The sequence below is a fragment of the Rhinolophus ferrumequinum genome, chromosome 14 (assembly GCF_004115265.2).
Source record: "Rhinolophus ferrumequinum isolate MPI-CBG mRhiFer1 chromosome 14, mRhiFer1_v1.p, whole genome shotgun sequence".
In the NCBI taxonomy this organism is placed as follows: Eukaryota; Metazoa; Chordata; class Mammalia; order Chiroptera; family Rhinolophidae; genus Rhinolophus; species Rhinolophus ferrumequinum.
The window spans coordinates 66,823,659-66,851,590 of record NC_046297.1 but is presented as its reverse complement, the minus strand read 5'-3'; the positions used below and the strand labels follow the sequence as shown (position 1 = coordinate 66,851,590).

Here is a 27,932-nt window from a genome sequence, read left to right as displayed (position 1 = left end):
GAAGCTAGGGGTGCCGAGTCAGCTCAGAAAAGCATCCCTCCAGTGACCACGATATATCCGTGGCCTGACTCGTGGACAGCGCATCCCCCATGGCTGCTCCAGGAGCCAATCTTGTGTCTTCACAGTGCCCCTCAGCCTGAATGCCACTGATGTGAGCCCCACAGGAAGTGTGACCTCATTCTGCCTCTCAGCCTCTGGTTGCGCAGGCTGGTTTTGAAAGGAAACAAGGGTGGTTTTAAGGCTAACTTTCCCAAGAACGACATGCTCTTCTATTCTAGGAAACAACCAAAAGAACAAGAGGCTGCTGAAGACAAAACTTCTCTGCCAATGTCTGCACACGGTGATGTGTGCAGGCATCTATTAGGAGAGAAAGGTGCGGTTCCCCTTGATTAAGAGACGCCGGTACCTGTTGACATTCTGACAGTATTATCAGCTGAAGAACTGCTAAGTCCTGGATTTCTCCGCTGACTGTCAAACGCAGGAAGCTTCGTATTTCAGTAATTATTTTGTCATCTATCAACTGGAAGAAGAGACTGGGAACTCCCTTTGGAAAGGACGTGTGTGGGCAAATTATTTTTCCAAACAGATTTGTTGCTTGGATGGAAGTGGTAGATAGTATCTGTTTCTTGTAAAGTTTTAGAACTGTAACTGAAGTCGTTTTCAGTGTTACTAATACTCAGTTAACTCTTAGTGTACTGCCTGTACCCTGCTACAAGAATTTGTATTACATGGCCACAAGACCTTACTTCTTGCTGCAGGACTTGGCTTAAAATTATACTGAATGCTTGGGGAAAACTAACATAGGGTAATCTGGGCTGGGCATACTCATATTATATTGATAAAAACTCAAAAGGACAAATGACATACTATTATTAGGTTGGTGCAAAAGTAACTGCAGTTTAAAAGGTTAAAAATAATTGCAAAAAACCGCAATTACTTTTGCACCACCCTAATATGTTATAGTGAAACAACAATTATTTTATATTCCAAACAAATGAAATCAATGAATGATGCTTTGATTTAGAGATTATCCAAAGAATGCCAGAAAGTTCTCCTGACTTATCTCAAGGTATAGATGAGCCAAGAACGAAATTTTCTAACAGGTTTTGTATGTAACTTACTGGAAGAATCAATCTAGAGCTATAGAATTATCCTGGTTTAATTTCATGTATGACAGCTACAACAACAATTCATTACTGGTTATCACATTTAAAAAAATGTGGATAGAGGTGGGGAATCAGAAAAGCATTTCATCCTATCTTATAAAGCTATTAGGATGGTGATACCTACAAAGTTTAACAGTCAACAAAAGGTAGACGTATGTGATGAGCAGTAAATGGTCATTGTTTGCATAATTTTTTAATTTGTAATTGAGAAAGTAAATAATACGTTTCGCGAGGACTGAGTTTTGAAATCGGCCCAGTGGTGTTCTATTTTTAGTGCAAAGCAGGCTGATAGCATGTACAAAAGACCCTCTCTGTGACTACCTGTCAGAGGTTCAAGGTGTTGGACAAAAGACAGACACCAATCCCAAGCATTATTTGAAACTTGATAATGAGGTTGATGGCTGCTGGATGATGAAAATATAAATAAGTTTATTTAGAGGGCTCTAGACCCAATCTTTTTTCAGATTTCTTAATCAAGTAAGTCATTTTTATTATGTTATTTTGACTACAAGTCAACCTTTGCAAGTCTAGCTTTCCCAATGAAATGTTGATCTTATTTACAAAAAAAGATTATTTGCATGAACTGATCAAGACAATGAAAAATGTAACAACAAAATTATAGCAGCAGACACCACCTCAGTGGCCCTTTGTCCTATATCTCCTGCCTTCCATCCTGTATTTCTGTATTATTTCAGTAACCAAATCTGACTAGTGCAATTAGTCTATGCCACCTGTTTTGGCATCACTTTTCTATTTTTAATATATAATCCACCTTTTTTTTTTCACGTCTTTTGCAGAAAATCTGTGAAGTTTGAACAAGCAGCCTTCCCAAGATGTACCGAATATCTCAAGTGATGTCAACACCAGTGGCAAGTAAATGTGGGCGAACTGCTATACGCAATTATCTTTTGAATGATTAGACTTCTCTTAGCAATTTCCTTGCTTTGATTTTGCTGATACTCATACCATTAACCATCTGTCAGTAGCTTGTGCTTCTTAAATGCCAGTGTTCACTTTGGCAATGATTTTGACTTCATTTCTTTCCTTGAGAGAAATGTGGTATTTTTCTTTTAGTAGAAATTAAAAAAAAAAAAATCACCGTTTTCTCTTTTAGATTCCTGTGCATAAATGTGAAAGGAGATTGTTTATCAGCTACTATTAAGATGCAAAACTGTCTATAAAAAAATACTGAATGATTTTGATAGCTACTTGCAGAAAATAAGGGCGTTGTTAAAACGGTAGTGGTTTCAAGTTTCTTCCTTCCTCTTGTCATTTGTCTCCCCAAACCCTGCTTCTAGCCCTCCCTCATGCACCTACAATTTTCTCCTTACAAATCAACCAGCCCAATCTGAACATCTACATTCCTTTCTTTGCTTAGATATTAATTGTCAGTAATGGAACCGAGTCTTGCAGAGCCTATCTAGTACAAGTATTTCTACCATTAATGTACAACATAATATTCTGCTATAGAATGTAAAATATTAAGCAACTATAACTTTCCCTGATTGAAATCTTTCCCTGATTTAACACCTTTGGTTAAACTGGAATGAATGAATGGATGCTTTTTTTTTTTTTAAGTTAAGAATACTGACATGCTTCATACATTATAAAATCATTTATAGGAAACAAAACTTTACTTTTTCCTTCCACAAATGCCTTTTGCTCATTATTTTACCATAGAAGTGCCTTAAAATGCACTAATGAGAGAGATTCTGGGCAGATGATTGAATTCCTCAGATTACTGAGTAAGCTAAAATAACCAACACATTGGGTAATTAATTGACTTTGGTTTTCTATAGCTTCACACAAGATGTTTTCTTCCTCCTTTTCATGAGTCAGTGATGCTGATGATTTATTATTGCCTCATCCTGCGGTAAGAATAATACTAAAGGACCTCTAAAGGAGTGTTGAATGGGAGAAGAACCAGAAGATAGAAGCTCCTGGATGATTTCTGGCTTCCTGGAGAGGCCTGCTGACAAGTTGTGTTAATACTGATTCATTGGATGGCTGCACCAGTTGGAGTCTCTGCTGAGGCTGGGACGTCAGCTATTTGCACCTTCTTTACAGCTTCCACTGTTTGCCATCACGCCCGTTGGTGAGGTGTGATCAATTTGTACTTCTCTCTCATTTGCTTATGCAGGTTCTTCCAGGTCTCAGATTGAACGAGCTGGAGAGCTGTCTTCCACATGCATTTTCCCAAGGTATTCCATGGGGCTTTTACCAGAAAAAAAAAAAAATCAATCAAATTCTCTTCCTGTATATGTGTTATATTGTTGCATTCCTGGTTTAAAAATATTAGTTTTAAATATCATCCAGTTTGGGGATAGTATATACTTTCTGTTCCATGCACATACAAAATGAAAACTTGCCTAACATAATAATGGATTTTTTTTTTTTTGGAGCGGGTATAAACGTGTTGGCAAATGTGAATTGTTTGTTTGGTGAGTGGAGAAAACTATGGAATACTGATGTTTCGTTACTTTTTCTCAAATTTATATTCTCTTCAATATGCCTATACTATTTCATTTTACAAGAGCAACAAGATTCTACGGCAGTGCTCAAGCTGGCCCGATTTCATGCTGGACTAAAAACATGTAGGGTCTAACATTTTGTTCAGTTTCTGCAATGAAATCTCTTTTCGCTTCCTTTCTGTGTTTTCTGTTCCTCTGTCTGTCTTTTATTCCCTGTGCAGGCATCTGCTGATGTTTCCTCTAGTATTCTGTGAAATGTGCCAATTGTATAAAGGGATCGTGCACTGATACTAGAACCTGCCCCTTTTTGTAAACTCTAGGCCTCCAACTACTGTCACTGAATCAGCCAATGATGAACAAGCAGGCCGTGTGGACAGGGCACGTGCTTTAGAGTCAGAGAGACCACGGGTCAAACCCTAGCTCTGCCACTGATTAGCTATGTAAAATATACAAGTTATTTGCCCTTCTGCCCCTTTTTTTTCCCCCGTTGCACCATGAAGATAATGATACTTAGCTTTTATGGAGGTTTGCCCAAAGCAGATAAAGCATAAAGAATGGGCCAGGCCCATAAGTTTTCAATACTAAATAATATCCATTTAAAATAGCACTTGACTAACTTTAGAGAATGTACTAATTGCGAACAGACTTTTAAATGTAAAAACGTACCAGAATTTCAGTAGAGCCTGAGGTTGCCTTTTGATCATACAGGTGTGTGATTGTTTTCCAAACCTAAGACACATACAGATTTACCTAACTAAATCGGAGGCTTCCCTGAAGCAAATCAGGCACGATCACTGCACAGACATTTGTGCAGCTGACCTAAAGGGACGTTGGCAATGGCTAAAAAGATCTCTGTCTGCACGTTCACCCTATAACTCGTCCGTGTCTGGTGGCTGCGCAGTTACGTTATCTATTACAGTGCCAAGATTAAGGGTATACGTAGCAATTAGAAGGATATTTAGAGTAAGGTGGAGGAAACAATGAGCTTCCAACAGCCCAGAGAGACTGTTTTGCAATTTTTCCACCCCAAAAAATGGACTAATGTCAAGGGTGCAGTTACATCATATGGTCAAGAAACCAACGAGCCATAATGTTTCACCAACGTGTTTACAACAGAAACACCAAATGTTCGATGCTCTCACAGGGGAGGAGATGAAGCCCAGAAGATTAAGAGGGACATTCTTAGAGATGCAGAAGTAACTGGCAGCCATGAATGTAAAGAGGTGTTTTCCTTCGTGGTGACTAGAAATGTGGGTTTTGTGTGACTGGATGTTCTGGATGAAGGTTGAAAGGACTTTCCTTCTTCCCTCTTTAGTTTTGCCTGTGATTTCCTGGATGGGGATGTGTCCTTTGACTGCTGCTCCATAGACTCCCTGACAGGACTTGCCTGTCGCCGAAGTCCCAGACTGCTCACCAATGGCTACTATCTTTGGACGGAAGATAGTTTCCTCTGCGACAAAGATGGCAATATAACTCTGAGTCCACCCCAGACCAGTGTTACATACAAGGAGAACTTAGTTAGGTAAGTAGAGCGAGGATATTACGTAAAAGAATCAGAAGTCCAATCCATCCATTAATTATTCATTCATTCATTTGTTCATTCAACATTCATATCTAAGGAGCCCATTACTGCTTCAGACGGTGGAAACACAAAGGGGCGGGAATAGCTGACATGAAAACACAAGTAATGAGGTGATGCATGTCCTGGGGTAGAAGTCTGAACAGAGTACAGCGGAGGGGAAAGGGAAGGGAGGCCAATTTTTCTTGGAGGAATGGGTTAAAACGAGCTTCCTAGAGATGATGATGATTGATTTGAGTCTTTAGAGATGTAGGACATGAGTTAAAACAAATGTAGGAAAGGCGACTTCTGGAGAGAGTTCTGAGAGACCCTGATACAACTTTGGGAATGGCTGGTAGTTTGGTAGAAATACAACTTTGGGTCGAAAAGGATGGCCTGCAAGAGAGAAGACTGAGCACCGAAGCAGAGGCTGGATGGAGGGGGTTAAATTCCAGGCTAAGGAGGTTGGGCTTTATTCTGCAGGTAAAGAGGGGTCACTGACAAATTGTCGAATTTCTCCTTAGCAGGACAATACAGATTACAATGTAGGGGATTGTTGAGACTGTGGATGTGTGCGTGGTGAAAATCTTTCAGAAATGCAAACCAAATCACATCACTACCACCCTCTTCCCCTTGACACACATCAATGTTCTCCCTTTGTTCTAACATTAAATTCCAGCTCCTTCTCATAACATCCAAGGTTCTCCATTACTGGCCTTCTTTTTACCTTCCTAGCCTAATTTCCTAGTACCATCCAATATGGGACTGACTTGTGTTTCAGTGAATAGGTCAGATGATCCTATGCAGCTCAAAGTTCTCTTAGGCCAGAAAGCCTCCCTTAGCAATGCCCTTCCTGGTGTTCTAGTTAATTCTGTCAGAGCACACATGCCTCCATAGCCGGGCAATTGAGCAGAGACTATGGAGCCAGACTGCCGGGTTTGCATCTCAGCTATGTCACTTACTAGCTGTATGACCTCAGACAAGTTACTTAACCTCTTTGTGCCTCAGTTTCCTAATTTGAGAAATGGGGTAACAATGGTACCTCACAGGCCTGTTCTAAGGATGTGAGTTACTATATCTGAACCACTAAGAAAGACACCTGACACAAAATAAGCTCTATGAAAGCATTAGCAATACCTGCATTATGTTTGTCTCTAATACTGATTGTGAGCTTTTTGTACCCAAGGTTTTGTCTTTTATCTCAGTAGCCTTGACATTGACCAAGCACCTGGCACACACAGAAATTTAAGAAACTTCTGTGGAATTAATAGCGGGAACAAATAAAATGAGCTCCGTGGACCTGAACTGTAGAGATGCGCTCTGTTCATCAAATCACTTTCACTACATTCTGTTTTGAGAAACTGAACCTGATGGCTATTCATTATTCACCATGCTACTTTCATTTCTCTCCAGAATATTTAGAAAGAAAAAGAGAATCCGCCGTTCCTTTTCTTCTTTCTTCAACCTCAGTGCCTCTAAATCCTGGCTGCATGGAAGTATCTTTGATGATGTTGACTTTTCCCCAAATGAGGACATCTCGTTGGAGGGAGTCAGCAGGTTGGACACGCACCATTGCAATGAAAATGGTGAGTTTGAATCTCCTTTTCCATAACAAAATACCATTTCTAAGTGGTCAGCAGCAACATTTGGTCCTGGACCAATGTAAAATCCAGAGACAACAGTCATTTTGATAGAGAGAATGAGCCACATATAAAAAAATTAATCTAAAGTTCTCTCCACACTACTTATGGGTCCAAATACATGTTTCCATGTGATGCAAAATAGCCTAATTTAAATATGTAAATTATCACATTGACAAAACCTGGAAAACATTTGTATATGTGCGATGTATCTTTTCTGTACTACACACAGGTGGAAAAAGGATACTGGAGTCAGGGTTCAAGTCTTAATTTGGGCACATTGTGATAGTTACTTAACTAACTCTCAATTTTCTCATTTTTAAAACAAGGTGTGTATATATAGTATGATAATAATGTATTTATGCATTACCGTGTTTCCCCGAAAATAAGATCTAGCCGACCATCAGTTCGAATGCGTCTGTTGGAGCAAAAATTAATATAAGACCCAGTATTATATTATATTATATTATATTATATTATATTATATTATATTACATTACATTACATTATATTATATCATATTATATTTGACGGGTCTTATATTATAATAAAATAAGACTGGGTCTTATATTAATTTTTGCTCCAAAAGACGCAGTAGAGCTGATGGTCTGGCTAGGTCTTATTTTCGGGGAAACGCAGTATTATATCATAACATATGATAATAACATGAAATATTCCTGTTGAAATATGCTATAGGTATATATTAGATATATCATATATATGTATTATGTAATACACATTTTATAATAATATATGTAAATATGCCAATATCTGACAATTAAGTTTGCAAACTTTCCACCATGTAAGTGCAGGGTGGAAAGTTCGTGAACTTGATTGTCCACCCATATATGCATATGTGTGTGTGTGCATGTGTGTGTGTGTATGTGTATATATATGGACAGTGATGGGAACTCAAAGCAATCTTAATATTAAATGGCACAATGAATGTCAGATACAGTTCAATGCCTGGTACTCAATAATTTGTCGTTGCAATTATTTTTATTACTAGAATAGAAACAATGGATATTTATTGGGCACTTGCCATCTGCCGGGCACTGCTAGGTCTGGGGACACAGGGTGAATACAAACAACATAACCCCTGTCTCTATTGTACTGGGGCAGGGGGTGGGGTTCAGGCCTTTGTTAAATAATTGCACAAATACGAAACAGTACTTGTCATAAGTGTCATGAAGAAAAGGTTTAGGATATAATGGGAGATTTGACCCACTCAGAAGCTGAGGGAAGGTGTCCCTGTGGAAGTGGCCATTGAGCTGAGCTCTAGATAAAGAGAGGGGCTTTCCTGAGCAAAGGGGGACGGTAAGAGAGAGCATTCTGGGATGAAGAGACAACGAAGGCCAGTGTCTGAGGAGTCCGTCTAGGGAGTAGGTTTGCTGGGTGAGGAAACACCACATGATGGTTTGGAACACCTTGAGTTTAAGTTCCTTTGGGACATCAAAGGGGCAATTCGATCTGGAGCTCAGAGGGGCCGTGTAAGTTAAAGCCGTACATCTGTGGGTCACTTCAGTCTAGGCGGTCACTGAGGCCACGGAGTGAGTGCATGAGATAAACCAGGAAGAGGGAAGAGTTGGGAAAGAGAGAGCCTAGAATGGAAATTTACAAACTCAAACACTGAATGGGTGACTAGGAGAGGACTAGCCCACAAAAGAACTGGAGAGGAGGCATCTAGGAGGTCAGAGAAAACCAAGACGGTGTTGTATAATGAAAATCAAGGGGCAACAGTGGTTCACAAGGGGGGGAGCAATCGGCAGTGACTGACGGTGAGCCTGGAAAGTCAGACTGAAATATTTGAAGAACCTTCTGTGCCGTGTTGAGGAGTTTGGAGTTTACCTAGTCAATCAAGGATATTTTGGAAGGCTCTTGAGCAGGACAATGACATAATCAGATTCCAGATTACTTTACAGTAACGTGAAGTGAAGAGGCGATTAAAGCCAACAGGCACACTAAGGAAAGTGGCTCTGGAAATAATAAGGAAGAGATTTAAGGAACATTTTTCAAGGTACAATTGGTAGGTTGGTGAACAACTGAATGCAGGGATGAGAGAGTGGGAGGAATCAAAACAAACAAACAAAAACTGATGTGTTTAATTTGGGGGACCGCATGAAAAGTTCTGCCGGTCACGAAGGTCTGGAAGACAGTATGGAAAAGTGATGAGGAGAATGGGCTTTTGAGCTGAATGAAACGGAATTCAAGTCCTGGAAGCACCTCTTCCAACCTGAGTTAAGTAACCCCTCTGATCCTCCATTTCTTTGTGTATAAAACGAGAAAAGTAAGAATAGCACAGAGAATTGTGAGAATGAAATAATTCACGAAAAGCACATATTAGCACAGGGGCTGGTATTCTGCCATACATATTAGCTCAAAAAAAAAAAAAGAGAGAACAGATTTGGGTCAGAAAAAGAGACAATGAATTCTAATTCATATGAATTGAATATGAAGTACCTACGGAAAGATAGTCATTAAAGGGCTGGAAATGTGAGAAAGGCATTCAGGAGCAAGGAAGGATCTAGATATATTGATTTGGAAGACAATATGAGAAGCAGTAGAGGTCTCTGGAAAAAAGGAGTCTACCTACGAAAAACAAGTGAATGAGCAGAAAGGAGATTTAAGAAAGGAATTCAGGAGGTTAAACAGAAATTCCAGTAATAACTATCCTGAACAGTAAGTGCTATTGACCAACAAATCTGTATGTTATGCAATCACTTCTCTCCAAAGTCTGTGAGGGAGTATTATTCGTGTGTGCACCCGCACATACGTGATAAGTACCCTTAACATAAGATCTCCCCTCTTAGCAAAGTTTTAAGTATACGACTCAGTCTTGTTCACTGAGGCGCTGTGCTGGACAGTAGGTCTCCAGGACTTACTCACGTTGTACGCCTGAAACTTGGACTACTGAAATCATGTAGTAGTCCTCCTTCTGTGTCTGGCTTATTTCACTTAGCGTAATGCCCTTCACGTTCATCCATGATGGGAGAACGTGGAGAACCGGGAACCCTGGTGCACTGTTGGTGGGAACGTAAACTGGGGCAGCCACTATGAAAAGCAGTATGGAGGCTCCCTAAAATTTAAAAATAGAACTGCCAGATGATCCAGCAATCTCACTTCTGGGAATGTGTTCAAAGGACTTGAAATCAGGATCTCAAAGAGATATCCATACACCCATGTACATTGCAGCATTATTCACCACAGCCAAGATATGGAAACAAAGTAAATGTCCATAGGTGGATGAATGGGTAAAGAACACTTGGTCTACATGTATAATTGAATATTATTCATCCTTGTTAAAAAAGGAAATCCTACCATTTGCAACAACGTAGAAGGAATGTTATTCTCATCCCCCTTTTGCAGAGGGGGGAAACTAACGCAGATTAGATACTTTTCATGGGGCCATATACCTAGTAAGCGGCTTAGCCTGAATTCAAGCTCAAGAGTTTTGAGCACGTGCTCACTAGGCCACATTCAGAAAGGCTCTTCGGGGAAATTTTCTCAGGCAGGGAACCAGAAGAGCATAATGTCGTGAAAGAAAGAATGTAAAGAAATGTTTCTACTCTGCCATAAAAAAAAAAAAAAGATAAAATATTGCCATTTGAGACAACGTGGATGGATCTTTTTTTGGGGGGAGGATTTTTTAATTAAAATTTATTGGGGTGACAATGGTTAGTAAAATGACATAGGTTTCAAGTGTACAATTCTATATTACATCGTCTATATATCACGTTGTGTGCTCACCACCCAGAGCCAGTTCTCCTTCCATCACCATATATTTGACCTCCTTTACCCTCATCTCCCACCTCCCGCCCCCTTTACCCTCTGTAACCACTAAACTATTGTCTGTGTCTATGAGTTTTTGTTTCTTTGTCTTGTTCCTTTGTTGCTTTCAGTTTTACCTCCCACATATCAGTGAAGTCATATGGTTCTCGAGTTTTTCTGACTTATTTCACTTAGCATGATAATCTCAAGATCCATCCACGTTATCACAAATGGCACTATTTCATCTTTTCTTATGGCAGAGTAGTATTCCATTGTGTACATGTACCACATGTATCTTCTTTCACATGGATGGATCTGGAGGGTTTCATGCCAAGTGAAATGTCAGACAGAAAACGACAAGAACAATCTGATTTCAGTCAAAACAAAAAGCAACAAAGGAACACACAAACATACAAACAAAAACCTGAACCCATAGACTCAGACAACAGAATGGTGGTTACCAGAGGGTACGCAAGGTGGAGGGAGGACGAAGAGAGTAAAGGGGGTGAAATACATAGTGAAAGACGGAGATTAGACTTCTGGTGGTGAGAACACAACAGAGTATACAGATGTCGTGTTATCAAGCTGCACACATGAAATTTATATAATGTTATTAAACAATGCTCCCCAATAAACTTAATATATTTTTTACAAGAGGTCAGTTTTCAGCCTCATGTAGCTATTTGAAAAGAAAGAAACGGCTAATGATGTACAGTTTAATAGAGGTTAGTTCAAGTGCTCTGCGACCTCAAAGAAATCTCTGATAAGTAAGTTCTGTATGCAGCCTTCCAGCAGAAGAGTGAGGCAATCGTAGTCTCCACATCCCTGACCGGCTGGCACACATACTTGTAGCAATAAGAAGCACTCATTACTTTTTAATTGAGATAGAGTGCACGGATCATAAAATTTACTATTTTAACGTATAGAATTAGGTGATGAAAAAATATAGCCACAAGGTAGCTTATGCAACCCTGACCACTTTCTAATTCCAGAACATTTTCGTCACCCCAAACAGAAACCCCACCCTCATTGCCAGTCTCTCCCTATTACCCACCCCCCACCCCCCACCCCCTCCAGCCCTTGACAACCATTAATCTACTTTCTGTCTCTGTGGATTTGCCACATTTGGCAAACCGTGACTTTTTAAGCTACCTCTTTCTCTCACTGGTAACACTGCTGCAGAAGTGGCTTTCTTTTGCTGACCTGTCATGTGCCTTTTGAAAGTTTCCATCCCTTGGTTCTAGGCTGGCTTTCGGCGGGGGGAGGGAGCGGGGGGGGGGCGAAACTCTTCTCAATTCTAAATCAACATTTTCCAAAGTGTGGGGTGGGACAGCAGATGCCTCTAGAACACGGTAGGAATGAACACTGGATCTCGCAGGGAGAGAAGCTGGGACCCCCTCTTCCAATCTTCCTCACTATCCTGCTAAAACCAAGGACAGGGCTCAATTTAGAGCCTCGATAGGTTCGAGACACTTGAACACTCGCTACTACTCTCTCTTGTTTTAGCAGAGTGCTTTTAACAAAGAATAAGCTCAGAGCTTTCTGCCACAATGGTGTTTAGTGCAAATGAAATAAGGTCTTATTTTCATTATACCTACTTTTACATTTACTTTCTCTTTAGGGCATTTAAATGATTGATAGAGTTTCCTATAAAGTACGTAAAAGACTGAAATGGGACAATTTGAGAAACTATTAAATGGCTCAGCGTAAGCAGGCTCCAGGATATGGCAAAAATAAGGAAAATGTTGCTTGGATGACTTAAGTTTGGGGACCGCAGTTTCCCAGTTCCAAAGGCAGTTTCACATATTTGGAAATTCACATCTAGTTTTCCCATAGTTGCCTCTTCGAAATATGCCCAAACAACTTGAAAGCAATTGGACTAGAGCAGTGCTGCACGCGCCTGAGGTATCTTGTTAAAATTCTCATGGTTTCCAGATATCTGCTAAATACAACAAATCAAACCACCACCCACCCCCCCAAAATCAGTAATTAGTCAACCCGGGTGCACGCAGGACTTTGAAATCTCTCTTCTCAGCTGTAAACCGTAATCAAATCTTCCGCAGACTTTTTGTTTTCCGGATTTGCCCAAAGCCCCGTGACTTTTCTCAGCAATTTATTTTTTCTCTGGCAATGTCGCCTCGTTAGAAGACTCAAGCATTCAAAATTAAGTTGTTTTGCTGTTTTCTCTCTGGGCAATGGATGCAATCAAACGCACTTCCCCTGATTTTCTCTTGCTTCACTTTTCAGGCTAAAAAGGACTTTTTTTTTTTCTTGGTTGCCTATTTGATTTATCCTGAGTTCACCCCTTCCACTGCTGTGTTGAGACACCTTTCCTCATGCGTTGGCATTCATTCTTTAGCCATGGCACCTCGCAATTCCCCAGGCCCCAATACTGCAATTGGGGATGCGTTCCCAGAACCCCATGAGTCATACTGAAAATGGATGGAGGATTCATGCAGGCAGAACTGATCAGGACTTCCCCGCTCTATTTCCACCAGTCCTAAGAATGAGAGGACCAGATGACCTCTGGCAAGGAACGCCAGCTGGAGGTCTGCGAGTTTCTCTACAGCTAATTAGTGCCTCGCCCATAAATATCTGTGATGGCAACATCTGTATGTGGCTTTGTGTTTCCCTCTGTAGCCAACAGTAATGCTCGCTTTACATGCAAGGATCTGGAAATGTGCTTGGAAAAATTGGTTCATCCTTTTAAAACAGAAGTCAATGCCACTGAACGTAAATAAACCAGGATGAGATTAATATCTTCAAATCTGATACAGAAGAGCTATTTGCTGTAGTGTTTTCTGCATTCTGATCCTTCCATTTATTATTAAGGTTGGAGAAAAAAAATGTCAGTTAGGAAGTGTAGGTGGGGGGGGCGGCAAATCATGTCATTTCAGAGATGAAACATCCTTGATGATTTTTGATGTTAAGATTATTTTTTGCAATTTCCGTCTTTAATGCCATCACTTCCATTTTAGAAAATTCGGTGTCATATTTCCAGTATTCCACACAATATACATGTTTTAAAAAAACGTCATCTAATTCTCAGTGGCAATGCTGTAAGTTCAACAAGGCAGCCTTGGGCAACAGCACAGGGGGCTTTTTACTATTGTCACAGCCTCCACCACATCTTCCCAGATCTTAATTAAGTGCCACTCCTGAATCAGCCCTAAAAGTTCCCAGTTCTTGCTCACTTCCACGTTAATTTGACCACACAGCCTCCTCTTTTTTTTAAACAGCTTTATTGAGGTATAATTGATATTTAATATGTACAATTCAATGAGTTTAGATATTTGCAAACACCCATGATCCCATCAGCACAATCAAGGTCATAGACATCCAACACCTCCAGAGTTTTCTTGTGTCCCTTTGTGGCTTGTTTTGGTGTCTTCGTTTTTTTGTAGTAAGAGCATTTAACATAAGATCTACCCTCTTCACACATGTTGAACTGCATAAAATTCCATATTGTTAAGTATTGGCCACTATACTGGTGAGCAGACCTCTAGAACTTATTCATCTAGTGTAACTGAAACTCTCTACCCATTGATCACTTCCCCATTTCCCCCAGCCCCCGGCCCCGGGCAACCACCGGTTTATTCTTTGCTTCTAGGAATCCGATGATTTTAGACACCTCCTGCAAGTGGAATCATGCAGTATGTGTCCTTCTGTGATTGGCTTACTTCACTGAACGTGATGTCCCGCAGGCTCATCCATAGTGTTGACAAACGGCAGGATTTTCTTTACTCATTCATCTATCCATGAACCCTTGGTTGTTTGCGCATCTTGGCTACTGTGACTGGTGCTGCAATGAACAACATCCAGGCCCTCCCCTGCCAGCGCGGTCATTGCTAGAGGATCAGCATGTTTCGCTTCCTGCTGCTTCATTTCTCCATGGCAACTAGTAGGGAAGCTTCTGCAGTCCAGTGGCCCCAAGTTGTGGGAGGAACAGTGGGAGGAGCCTACAGGGTCGGCAGGAGGAATTCCTGCGTCCAAAAGCACCTGTTAATTGGTTCAGTATCCAGGCTGAGCAGGAAGACAGCGCCACAGGTACACTCAGCCAACCAGCCTGGGCCAGGAGGCCATTCTCCTTGCGTGAAGCCTCAAGCTTAGGTTGGCTTTAGCTTCCTGGATGGTGAGAACTGAGCCACTATCGCCATGGTTACTGTAGCCCCGTTACAGCAGGTCGAGGTTAGATCTGGGGTATAGAAACCTCAATGTCTCAATCTCCCTGCCCCCCACTGGACCTCTCCATTTATGCATATATCTCATCGAGGGCTAACCATAAGCTAGGCGTCAATTGCTGGTGTCTGGGACAGATCAGGCGACCTTTTCCAGATATTAAGTAAAAAATCATGCAAATTACATATTAGGTAGTATGTGTTTCTACAATAATTGTAAAATCGGCGATTATCGTATGCCCTACGAAAGCAGAGAGCAGGGGCTTTGACAAGAGTAAGGGTAATCAGGAAGATCCAGAAAATGCAGGAGAATACAGTTGTTCTCCCCTGGTAAGCGCTTAGCAGGATGAAAGAGCTATAATCATGAAGACTCCTTGTACATTTAGGTCTGCTCTCTCTTTGACAGGGTTTCACAGCTTCAGCGTTACCGACATTTGGGGCTGAACGATTCTTTGTTTCGAGGCCGGCTGGCCCTGTGCATTATAACCAAAAATATCTCCAGGCATTGCCGAATGCCCCCTGGGGGCGGGGGGAGAAATCACCCTGTTCAGAAGCACTAAATGAGGACCCCGGGTATTTCTTGGAGTTCCATAATCACTTCCAGCTCCGGGAACGGAGCTGGGCTCTCTCAAAAGTCTCCCTCCTGAGTGAGCATTTCAACACACAAAGCTTCTCCGGTTACACTCCTGTTCCAAACTGCCCCAGAATAGATGCTGGGTCTCAAGTGTGACCATGAGCCCCTTCCGTGATCAGACCCCTGCTTAGCAGCCCAGCCAGAAACATCTCCGAGGACTGCCTACACTCACGGGCTCCTGTCCAGACACACAGGAGAGCTTGCTCTTCTGGGAACCCACCATGTTCTCTCACAGATTGATGTCTTTTCCCCCATCTTTGCCTGGCCTGCCCTCTCTCTGGAGGAACTCCTACTCATCCCTCAATTTCCACATCGGGACTGCCTCATCTGTGAAGCCTCCCTGGATTCCCCCAGGCAGACGCAGATACTCCTTCCTAGGTTCCCACTGGAATTCCCACAGCTAGCCTTCACTGTTGCAACTACCTCATTGCATCCTAACTGTTGGCTTGCATGTCTGTCCCTCTTAGGCCACCAGCAGGCACAGCGGTGTCTCCTTGGACTTCTCACTGCCAGCTGCCATCGAGAGCCACGTGAGCCGTTATACAACAACTGTGCACTGAATGGAAGAAGAGAAGTGCCTGCCCATGCCCCGAAAGCTTTGCATTCTCCTCTCCCCTTCCTCCACCTCCAAGTCTCCTCTGGCTTGGGGTCTTCTCTGGGGATGTCACTTGTGGGCGGCCTCAGTCCTTCCTTAGTCGCTTTACGCTCCAGATGTCCCATGACAGCAATCAAAACAAGGAAAGCCTGTCTGATCTTTTTTTTTCATGACTTCTTTCAGAACCACCTGGATTTTGTCATATTTCAGAACCACACATTATTTTATTGACATAAAAATGTGGCAGAAGCTTGCATACAGTGCCACCCTCACTTGGGGACACGCCATCAGGCCACTGCCTGCAGCATATGTTCCAAACTCCTCAGCCCAGGAAGCCAATGCCTCCTATGACCCGCCCTTTATCTAGTGTTCCAGCTTCATGTTTCACAGGGCTCTCCTGGGCACTCTGTCCCAACAACACAAGCCCTGGCTTCCGTCACCAAACGGTCATGCCTCTGGCCTTTGCTCATCTCTGTACGGAAAACCCTTTTCCTCTAAAACTTTCAGGAATGAGGACTAATGGAGGTGCCATGCCATCGAGAGATCCACTCCCATCCTACTCCAGTGGCGTCACTAGTGTTATGATCACTAGCTACCGTGCCTTGAGAGTCACAACACACACACGTATGCACTCACATGTGCGCACACACACGAACACGTACACACACATTAAACGCTTTTTGCTTTTCCAGGAGGAGATTTTGACTGCTCTCTGACAGACGACCGAGAGTCAGAGAAGCCAAACGCAGAATCTGTCAAAGCCTCCTCTTCGGGCCATGTCACATCTCAGACTCCCAGAAATCACTCTCATGATGTATCCCTTCAGCCGCAGTGGATGGCTTCTGAATATCTCCCAGGGAACATTTTGGATCATTCAAGTGAGTTTCTTTTTCTACCTCTTTGCCACACCCAAAGAATTCTTGCTTTCAGGGCTGGAGAATGACTCAGAGATGACGAACGTACACTTAGGAACTGGACTCAACCTGTAGGAGGTGGTTAGGACCTGGGGTGCTGCAGCACCCACGTGACACATTCACAGAGGAGGTGACTGCCTTTGGGGTGTCACCGTAGAGGCATCTGAAGGGCTGGATTTGCAGTGTTTTGTTTGTTTTTGAAAAAACCCTGAATGTATTTGGTAAAATGTTAAGCTTTGCTAAAGCTGGGTAGTACATACACAGGTGTCTGTTATTTTACTCTTTGTACTTAGCTGTGGATTTGAAAAGAAAAGAAAGAAGAATAAAACATCCTTTAATGCTATGCCCGTGGCAAGGAAAAGTCAAAAGATATAAAGGTATTGGGATTTCCAGTCAGGAGTAAATCTGGAATAAATTCAGCAAGCATGTCCCTTAATCTCTCCGCACTTGTTATCTATAACTCAGAAACAGTTCACTTAACTCTCTAAAACTTAACATTTTGCTCTGTTAATGGAAATAATCAGAGTTCCTACCTTGTAATGATCAAAATAATTCAGGTGAAACCTTTAGTGTCATGTGTCATGTATACTAAATACCAAAAAAAATGTAAAGTTATGAGTACATAAGATTGAGGTTAAACGGAAAAATAATATCTTCGCTTTATTTGTCTTCACAACATCATGCATATTCACTCCACTGACCATCTCTTCTTCTTCTGCCAAAGACCAATATGCCCTGCTTCATTTTGTTCCCAGGGTAGCTATTAAACAAATAAAAAACAAGGGTTTTTAAGTTCCCTTTCCAGGTGTTAGGATGGCAGGGAAAGCAGCTTTTACTGTTTAGACAGTTTCCAGGTAATCAACATCTACTAAGGGTCCATAGCCACCTCCTCTAGGGAGCCCACCCTGTGTTTCTAGGGAGAAGGTGTGCAGTGACCGCTCTCTGTGCTCCCCTGCTCACAGGGTTCCCCTCTCATGCCCATTTCCTGCACTGCTGTGGCACATTTACTTCTGCATCTTGCCCACCCGGCTGGGCCACGAGTTCCTTGAGGATGGCACTATGGTTTAATTCTCTGTTTATTGCACACTGCCCACATGGTACCTAATACAGAGCATGACTGCGAAGTGTGCTACCTCTGACTTACAGACAAGAATACTGAAGTTCAGATGGGTCAAGTAAACCTTTGTACAGGTTCTTTGCTATGTCTGGAATGTGTCTCCGACTTGCTATTCCTGGAAGACCCCAACTCCTTCAAGGTCCACATTCAACAAGACCACTTCTGTGAGGCTTCCTCTGCCCCCTTCTGGCTGGTGGAGGTAGCACTCTGCTTCCCCATAACCCCCTCGTGCTCTGCATCTATCTCTATCGGACCTACTTTTTCCTCTTCTTCACCTGGCTGTGAAGCCCTCGGTGAACAAGGTCTCCGTCTGATTCTGTTTTATCTCCTTTACATGTAGGTTTTGAGTGTTTATTCTGTTCCAGGCAACGTTCCACGTGCTGACAATAGAGGCACACATGCCATCGTCTATCGGGGCTTTGTGAGTTCCAGCGGATGGAAACCCAACTCAAAGGGGATTAATCAGTAACAGAATTTATTGGCACATATTAATGACAATTCCAGGCACAGATGTCAGTTTTCTGTCCGTCTATTTTTGTTGTCTCTTCTCTTCTGTGTCAGCTTTACACTTTAAAAGGCTATTACTCCATGGTGGCTTGGTGCCTACAACTTCCCCGTTTCCAATCCAGCAGAAAGAGAGGAGAGCCTTCTAAGTCATGAGAAGAGGCTCAGTTTTGTTGGTTCTGGAAGGGTCCCATTGACATGACAAAACCAATCACTTTGTCAACACGGATGTGAAGCCCCACATGGCTTGGAGTGGACCAGATGCTGGGAGGGAAATCGGTCTCTCCACCTGAGCCATGAACAAAAAGGAAGTGATTCCCCAAGGAAATACTGGGCACTGCCACCAAAGCCCAGCCAATAGATGTCAACTAGTCTCAGTGAACTTGCAGTCTAGTGGGGAAAATACAGAGAAAACAAAACAGCGATGTCAATTCATTGTGGGAAGAGCACACGGGCGGGGGGCGGGACATGCATGAGCCAGGGGTGTTGGCGAAGGGCTGAGGGGGAGCTGGAGGATTCAAGGAAAGCTTTCAGAAGGAGGTTACACTTGAGCAAAACCAAAACAGGTGCTCAATAAATGGCTACTGATGAATTCACTCAATGAACACCTCGCCCAAAATCATGTAAGTCCTATCTTTGCGGAACTTAAATTGAAATTCAGTAATCCTTCAATATTCAAGGCTAGTGATCTTCGCGGTTTGTCAAGCTAGACTTGTTTCCGTGAGAAACTGTTTCCCAAATTCCACATGAAATCGGAGGAGACTAAGAATAGAAACGCACTTCGGAAGGATGGTTGAGAGTTCAATTGAGCCCACAATAACATATTTAATTCACAGTGTACATGAAATACTGTACATTCGCGGTGACATCATTCACGGCTGCTATATTTTGCATTGCCAGTCTCCAGTATTCCGCCCACATGGTGGACTGAAGAGGTCTTGTGTGCTGACTCAATCTTCATTCGGAGCACAAATAGCAAAAATAAAGGCATTCGTAGCACAAAGTCATTCCAGGTTTTAAACAACTGTTGCAAAATTGAGCTTCTCTGCCGCATTTGGCAAACATTAAGTTGAGGCCTGTTCTTACTTGCCTTTAAATCTTTCTGAGGTCATCCTCAAACCAGCTCTGATTTCTTTTAGGTGATTAGAATAATAGTGTCACGATTGGTTTTACTGAAGTTTAGCACTGCTAGAGAATTTGCAATCATTCCCACTGTAGCTCAATAACACTGCAATAGTTTACTGAGAGCAAAGAGTTTTGCAAGGCCAGGCAGTTCACGATTTTTGTTCTTTTTTTTTTTTTTTTTCTGCCCTTTACAGACTCCCAGTATGCAAAGCTGCAATTCTCTTTCCCTGCCCCATTTCAGGCAAAACATCACGTTCTGGCTAGACGTGGTTTTTAGATCTTGGCTCTGGCCCCTCATAGCTGTGTGACCTTGGACAAATTTCATCATTCTTCTCAGTCTTGGTCTTCTCGTTTGCAGAATTATGATAATGGTTGTGTTGATTAAATGAACTGACATATGAAAGCTCTGTGAATTATAAGGCACTCCATAGATATAAGCATTCCAATTATTATCCTCAGAGTTAGATTTATGACATTAGCAAAAACTCGACAAAGCCTTTCCCCAACAATGAAGTAAAGGCAAGCCCAAAACTGTTTATGTAGCGTAATCATTGATCTTTTAATGATAGAAAATCTATTTGTAAAAATTTTCTAACATTTGATAATTTTTTCTTGTTACTTCTGACAAATTGCTTGAGCTGACGGACATCTACAAACTTTTGTTTTAGTATGTAGAAGAAAAGTTTTAGTATGATTTTGCTGTTCCAAGAGGATTTAATCATTAATGTTCTAATTCATTAATTTTATTTTTCCCATTAGAAACCAGTTTGTTGGGAGAGGTCTCCTTTCCAACAATTCTGCTTACTGTTTGTTTGGTCCTTTCTGCATGTGCAAGGTAATTCAGATTTTGTTTTCATGCAGTTGTGTTTCATAATTAATGAAATTGTAATTGATCGATGATTTACTTGCCTTATTCTGCAAAGTATATTTCGGTGGCTCTGTGGTTAAGATTTACTGATTTGTCTGTCCATGGTAAGTATTGTTTTATCTGTCACCTCCTTCCTCCCACCGCCTCACAAAGCATACAAAAGCCAGTGTATCTGGCTAGAAATTGGAATTTACCATGGATCATCCTTTGTTTAAATCCCCAGTGACTCTCTGTTACAGATAGTCTAAGTACCCCTGCCTAGACGTCAAGGGCACTTAAAGTTCCCACTAGGGGACATGGAGTCCTGCTGGGACTCCACCTTTCCCATTATACTTTTATATCCTAACATAAAGTGTCTGCTCCAGGGATGCCCACTCAGCATCTCAGAGCATGTAATGCTCTTGCCTAATTACGGGCATGTTTCTGTTCTACCCTCTGTCCAGCATGTCTTTTTCTTGCCCAGACGTCCAGGTCGGGGATCACATCCCTTCTGTGCTAAGCCCACTCATGCCTCAGGGCCTTTGCACATGCTGTCTACGCTGCCTAGTACAGTCTTCTCCAGAAAGCCTCATCATGTATGTGTGTCCTTCTTTCTGGAATCTGTTCCAATGTCACATCCTCAGAGAGCCCTGTCCTGACAACCCTGTATAAATAGCACACCACTCACTCTGTCACACACACCTCACTCTACTTTTCTTCAGAGCACTTACCACTCCCTGCCCTATTATAAGTTCACGTGTTTAAATGTTAAATCTCTCTCTCTCTCTCTACAAGAACTGTGAGTCTCCTTTGCTACTGTATCCCCAGTGCCAGGGGCTCATCGATATTTGTTGAATCAGTGAAACAGGGAGGAACGGTCCCGTCCTGGGTCTTTGCGGTCCTGTATTCCGGTCAGCCAGTGCTGCTTGCTCTCAAGCCCCAGCTCCCGAGGGTCTAACCCCTCATGCCACTTAAGGGAGGTGTGTTTTAAAATACAAAGTCCTGGATTCCATCCCTGGAGATACTAATTTAGATCTAGTGAAAATCGATTTTTTAAAACACGCTTCCCAGATAATTATGAGGTTTGAGAAGTACTTTTATATCACAGGGGGACAAGAAAAACAAAAACAGGCGCGGGGGAGGTCCTACAGTTAAAAATAAATCTGCAAAATTCTGCATTATATTTCCCATGTTGGAGCATCATAATGTGCTTTAGCATGATAAAGGCACAGCGAAATAATGTAGTGAAGAAACACGTTTTAGTTAACTTGGCATTTCCCAAACTTAGTTGATCATGGAACCCTTTCCTTTATTTCACAGGACTGTCAATGTAATATTCCTCTTAGATTAATTTCTGTAGACACTCCCTGTTAAGAGGGGAGCTTCACTCCCCATCCCTGAGTGTGAGCTGCATTGAGAAACTTGCTTCCAGAGAGTAGATGATGGAGAGAGGGGAAAGGTAACTTTACAGCCGAGAAACCTGGCAAACATGACCTCAGATAATCAATAGTACCATCGACAGGGGTCAGTTACGTTGACAGGAGGTACCCTTGATCCCCTGTGATGAGAATGGCCCTTCAGCTCTGTGACCTTCCAAGCCCCAGTCTAACTGTGAGAAAATAACAAATCGAGGGGCATTCTATAATTAGATTCTACTAGTCGTCCTCACAACTGTCAAGGTAATCCAAACCAAGGAGAGTCTGAGAAATTGCCACAGCCCCGAGGATCCTGAGGAAAGAGGATGACTCCTTGCAATGCAGTGTCCAGGATGGGATTCTGGGACATGGATAAACTAGGGTAAACTGTAAAGTCCAAATGAAGTGTGGAGCTGAGTTAACAGTGATGCCCCAACGTCGGTTCCTTAATTATGACAAATGTACCACGAACTGCAAGATGTTAATAATAAAAGAAGCTGGATGGGTGGTATATGAGAACTCTTTGTACTCTTTTTTGCAACTTTTCTGTATATCTGAAGTTATTCTAAAATCAAAAGGTTATTTAAGTAAATAATTGGTTAAAAAACTATTCACACGGGCAACAGCACAGACGAATCTCATGATGTAAGTGAAAGATGACGGCTCAAGAGTCTGTATGATTGCATATGCATATAAAATTCAAGAAAAGGCAAAATGAATCAGTTATTATAGATGTAAGATTGGTGGTTAATTCAGGGGGATATGCTGGGAAGGGACAAAAAAGGAAACCTTATAGGGTGCTGAAAGTATCCTACATCTTGATTTCAGTAGTGATTGCAGGGGCCAATGTAAAAAAAAAAAAAAAAAAAAGCAAAAACACAAACCAAGATGTGCACTTTATGTGCTTTAGTGTACATTTGTTAAAGCTCAATTTAAACACATAATTTAAAATTAAATTAAATATAAAATATTAAATGATTTAAATTATATTACATTAAAAATAAATATTAACTAAATGAAATAATGAAATATTAACTAAATGAAATAATTAACTAAATGAAATAATTTAAAATTAAAATGCTCAATTAAAAATGCATATAAAGAGATATCTGAAAGGATAGTCATCAGATTTTCATAATGGTTGCTTCAGGGTGGTGGGATTTTTATGATATTTTTCTTTTCTCCTTTGTTTTTATTTGTACTCTCTTTCAATAATTCATATTTTGAACACAAAAACAATAAAGACATTATTCTTTTTTAAAAAATCCACCCTGTAATACAATCACTCATCAGATTGGTAAAACCCCAAAAGTTTAACACACTATCTGGGCAAGGTTTTGAAATATTAGGCATACAGATTTTCTCTTTTTTTTTTTTTTGTTTTCCTAAAAATTTTATACTTTTGTGGTTAATGTTTCAGTCTGTGACTCATTTGGAGTTAAATTTTGTGTTAAGGACTGATGTACACGTGGGAGTTCACTTTTTGCATGTGGATATACAATTGTCTCAACACCATTTGTTCATATGACTATTCTTTCTCCATTGAATTGCTTTTGCATCTCTGCTAAAAATTAGTTAAGTATCTCTGTACGGCTCTTTTTCTGGGTTGTCTCTTCTCTTCCATTGATCTGTATTTTTGTCCTTTTGCCAATACCACACTATCTTTATCGTTATTAGTTTTCTAGTAAATCTTAAAATGAAGTATTTAGTAAATCTTAAAATCTAAAATCGATAGCCCATGGAAAAGCATATCTCATGTAATGGAAATGCATAATTAGTTTGCTGAACCTGAGCAATTCTGTTGTTTCAGATGGTGTCTGGGAGGAATGTTAGCCAGTGTCTTCACATGCTCCTTGATGATAACTATTGCTTGTAAGTAACTGTTTCTCAAATGACTGCTCTGATTCCTGTATTTCATTCCAATTTTGTTCATTTCAAAATATTTTCTCTTTCTCATCCAAGATCTTGTCAAGTCACTGTGTCTCAGCCTTGCCAGCTACTTCAAAGCCACCGCCTGTGCTCGTAAGTATTGCTTGCGTTATCATTGTCCGGATAAAGATGACCATAATCTGATATCCCAGAATGCTTTGTGCTAAGTAATGATGGCAATGCCTACATAGAGGAAGGGTCTTTGTCCTGAAAAATACTTTCTGTTACTGCTAAGAGTGTCATCATCCCGTCTCCTAAATTCTTACCCCAAAACAGAATAGAATTAATTTGTAAGGCAGCAGGACTCAGGAAATAATATGAATTTAAAAATCTTAAACAGTTTTAAAGGGCTTTTATAGATTCATAGCAATGCACTTTAAAAAATACTTCATATTAAGAGGCCTTTCTTTATCTTAGAGTTTCCCAAATAACTAGCAAACTGCCCATGAAATGATCTCCGTTGCAAACTGTGATTTCTCTGCCATGTCTCCTCACTTAACGCTCCCCTGTATGCTGACTGCCATGGTGCAGCATATTTCAAAGGGTTACTGGGGTCTGGGTGAGAGGCTCCCAGCATTTCAAGCAGCCTGCAAAGCCCCATCCATTGCGAGATGGATTGTGTTAATTACCTTCACTTCAACATGGCTGCCAGGGGCCGACTCCCATAGCTCGGAGACTGAAGACTGTAATTCAAATGAGTTTACTGGCCTTTGCTCCTGACACTACGTTGCCTTATTTGTGAAGTCTTTGGGTGAATTCTGATGTCACAACTGGGCTGAGTGAAGATTTGTTTTGTTTACGATTCCAGCCAGTATTGATTTACTGACGCTTTGAGTGATGCCTCCTTTAGTTTCCTGGCACTCCAGGTTTCTGGGTGCAGGCATTGATACAGCTAAATTTTGTTTAATCTGATAGTTAGAAAATTGGGCCCTGAGGACACCCGAGAAATCCTTAGTCCTTAGCCCTTGCAAATGAATGACATTTGCTTCAAGCTCTTCTAAGATACCTACTCCTCTCCCTCTGGCTACAGGCCGCTCTCTGCCCCACTCGGCATTAACTATAGGTCTGTCTGTGTGCTCAGTTTTACGGGCTGTCGACTCACTGATAATATCTGAACAAAAGATTCTCACCCAAAGAGTCATTGTGTAACCCAACTTTCAGAAGTGACAACGTTACTATTGTTTGTCAGATGGTGTGAATGTATACATCGGTTCTCTGTGGGTTTTAAGATGAACATGTAAAAATTAATCAGAAAGACCAGGATCATCTTGGTAGGAAGCACTGGGATGAGGGCAGAGTTTCTCCAAGTGTGGCATGGCGACAACCTCTCTAGAGTCAACTGGGGAGCTTGTGTAAAGAACAGATTTATAGAACCTGATTCCAGACCTTCGGAACCTACATTCCTGAGGGGTGTTCCTTTCCAGTAACTCCTCCAGGTAGTTTTTTTTGCATATTAACTATGAATATCTTGGGAAGATGGTTTGATTTCTAAAGTGGCATCACTTAACCTACTAAATAAATCTTTATTGAGAACTTGTATGTTCTGTGCGGCACCGGGTGCCCAGTTTTCCTCAGCAGATGCTTATGGAGTCTCCACCAAGAGCCAAACACTGTTACTTGGTGCCAGGGTTGTAGTGCCAAGTCCTCAACATTTCAGAATCAGACCTGCAGGCGTTATGTCACCTATGGCTTTGGGGGCACCTCCTACTATTCTGAGCTCCTTGTTTGTTCTCTCCGAAAAGAAATTAGATCAGTACCAGAATGACAATTCCACCTGAAATACTCTCATCTACAGCCTCATTTATGGAATAAGATCCCTTCTTGGATTATTTGTATACATGCTTTAACGTGTTCTCTTGTTCCCTCTCCATTTTTTCCTATTTCTTCCCACCAGGCCTCAAACACACACAGTCTTGCATTTAGGACCTATGAAAACAAGGACTATTGATTTCATTTTTGTATCCATCTCAATGCCTCGAAAATAGTAGATACAGCATTAAATATTCATGGAACGTATTTGCTGCATCACTTCTTAAAGTACTTCCTTTATAGCCAAGAGCTCTGTATAGTAAAGATTTTGCAAGCCTCTCCCTCACATATAAACATACCCAGAAATGAATCAGCCAAAGTCATGGTTATTACTTTCGAGAGTCAAGAAAGCCCATAAGTCTGTTCCAACAGTCAAGGATGAAGGTCTAAGGGCATGCAGGGCAAGGTCTGAATCCACTTTCACAAACATCAATAGAGTAGCCCTCCCACAAATGTCGTGCATGGTGCAGTTAGATTATTAAGTGCCAATTCTTTAGCACTTTACACGTCTCAAGTCACATCCCTTTTCATACCATAATGCGATTCTTATTCAACTACCCTCTTGGTTAACTGTAAAATCTGCAAGTTAGGGGACGGTCTGCATTGTTCACCATTGGCCCGAGTGTCCCTATCAAATGAAGGTCCTCACAGGTATCCCACACTGCCAATGGGTTAGCATGAGCACTCTACCTTTTGTATATTCGTGAACACATATATCATGTGTTCTCTCTACTCTTACATGGAGAAATGTATGTTTATATAGTCGGTGAATGAATGAATAAGCTTTAGGGAGTAGAAATGGGGGGGTCAGGGGGGAGCCACTTGATACCCTCCAGGCACTTCTGTTCTAGAGGGGTTGTGGAAAAAACAATATGAAATGGTAGTGAACTAAGTACCAAGCTGAGATTAGGGACAGAAACCTCCACAGAGGAAAGGGAGGAAACTCAGAACTGCTGGGCGGAAAAAAAAAAAGGAGCTCGAAGTTGAAGCTCCACTTTCATAGTTATGACAACTCGAGCTCGTTTGTCGGTGTGTGTGCACCGTGCACCGTGCACTATATCTCATGCAGTGATTGGAGTAGATACCGCATTTCCTGTGTATGGGGATGAATTATGCAATTCTTTTCTCCTTTCTCTGATCTAGGTTCGCTAAAATTTGACAAGCATCAAGAGTGTCTCTGATGAATGTCTTCAATCTCAATATCCGGAAATTGTCCCATTTGCAGCCTGCTTGGAACAACTGCTTTACTGGAAGGGAGTGAACGACTGGATACTTGAGAAACACATTTTAATTTGTTTCTGTGATTTCTTAAAAAAAAACAAAAAATCCAATTTTTGCACTTCTAATTATAATATGCTCATAAAAACGACATTAATTCATCTTTCCTTTGCAAACATTAGCAGTTGAAAGGGAAAGGACTGTGAAATGTGATAGAGAACAAACCACCTGGGTAAATGTTGCCAGATCATTCCTTAAGGCAGTGGTTCTCACACATGAATCTTCATTAGAGAATTATATGGGGGCAGATTCCTAGGCCTACCGACATGGAACTATCCTTTGCTAAACTGCTTTAATTGAATGATGAAAGCAAATTATATATATCTCTATCTCTCTATATATATATATATCTAATAGCATCTCAAAAGTAAATAAATGCTGTTTATATTTTAAAAATAATGTAGAAAAAGTCATCATTTTCCCCAAAGGAGTGGCTCAGTATTTGGTGGTGACAGTAGATAATGGTTATTGGAACAAGGACTGGAGAGAGCCATTTTTTGGAACGTATATTCTCTTGAACTATTTTTTTTAAAACCAAGTTTTCAACCTTCTTGGAGCTCACAATTACCATTCACTAAAACTGCAATTAAAATAAATATATAACAGAAAAAAAATTCCTTAAGAGCAAAATAAAGGCAAAACACGGGAGTGCTTTGAAACACGTAAAAATGGTGCACTGCTTAACCGACCAAAGGGTTGTAGAAGATGCTCCACCTTCATCTCTCTCGCTTGGGATACGGTCCAAACATGCCTCCCAATTCAGATTGGTACTTATGATATTCTCTGTCTAGAAATTTGTGTAGAGAAATTTGTCTTTGCTTAAAATGGTAATGTCAAAATATCACTTTTTTATATTATTTGTATTTAGTGCCTTTTGGTTGAGAAAAGGTATTATGATAATAATAAATGGAGTCATCAGCAAAGTGTATATCTATATAGATATATGTATCTTACTATGTAGTATATAGCTATTATATAGGTATA

The 27,932-nt window shown here is 41.1% G+C and overlaps 1 protein-coding gene across 5 annotated transcripts; it reads left to right on the top strand.

The window, feature by feature from the left end:
- The first annotated feature begins 235 nt into the window (after window positions 1-235).
- Window positions 236-27,282, top strand: TMEM71 (transmembrane protein 71). 5 transcript variants are annotated; one of them, XM_033125769.1, is made up of 10 exons: window positions 236-373; window positions 1,964-2,039; window positions 3,307-3,367; window positions 4,953-5,159; window positions 6,609-6,781; window positions 16,703-16,888; window positions 20,430-20,505; window positions 23,743-23,804; window positions 23,895-23,954; window positions 26,814-27,282. In XM_033125769.1, exons 2-10 carry the CDS (start codon window positions 2,000-2,002, stop codon window positions 26,849-26,851), a joined length of 903 nt encoding a protein of 300 aa, XP_032981660.1. In that variant the 5' UTR covers window positions 236-373; window positions 1,964-1,999; the 3' UTR covers window positions 26,852-27,282. The 5 variants fall into 5 exon arrangements, with proteins under 5 accessions (XP_032981660.1, XP_032981656.1, XP_032981661.1 ...); XM_033125765.1 differs by having other exon boundaries at window positions 1,964-2,045; XM_033125770.1 differs by having other exon boundaries at window positions 360-497.
- Window positions 27,283-27,932: the final 650 nt, after the last annotated feature.

Excerpts from the sequence above, each read along its gene's own strand:
- TMEM71 (XM_033125765.1), top strand. The coding sequence starts at position 2,000 with ATGTACCGAATATCTCAAGTGATGTCAACACCAGTGGCAAGTAAAT. Across the intron at positions 16,889-20,429 it reads GAACATTTTGGATCATTCAA|AAACCAGTTTGTTGGGAGAG; the intron begins GTGAGTTTCTTT and ends TTTTCCCATTAG. Across the intron at positions 23,955-26,813 it reads CAAAGCCACCGCCTGTGCTC|GTTCGCTAAAATTTGACAAG; the intron begins GTAAGTATTGCT and ends TCTCTGATCTAG.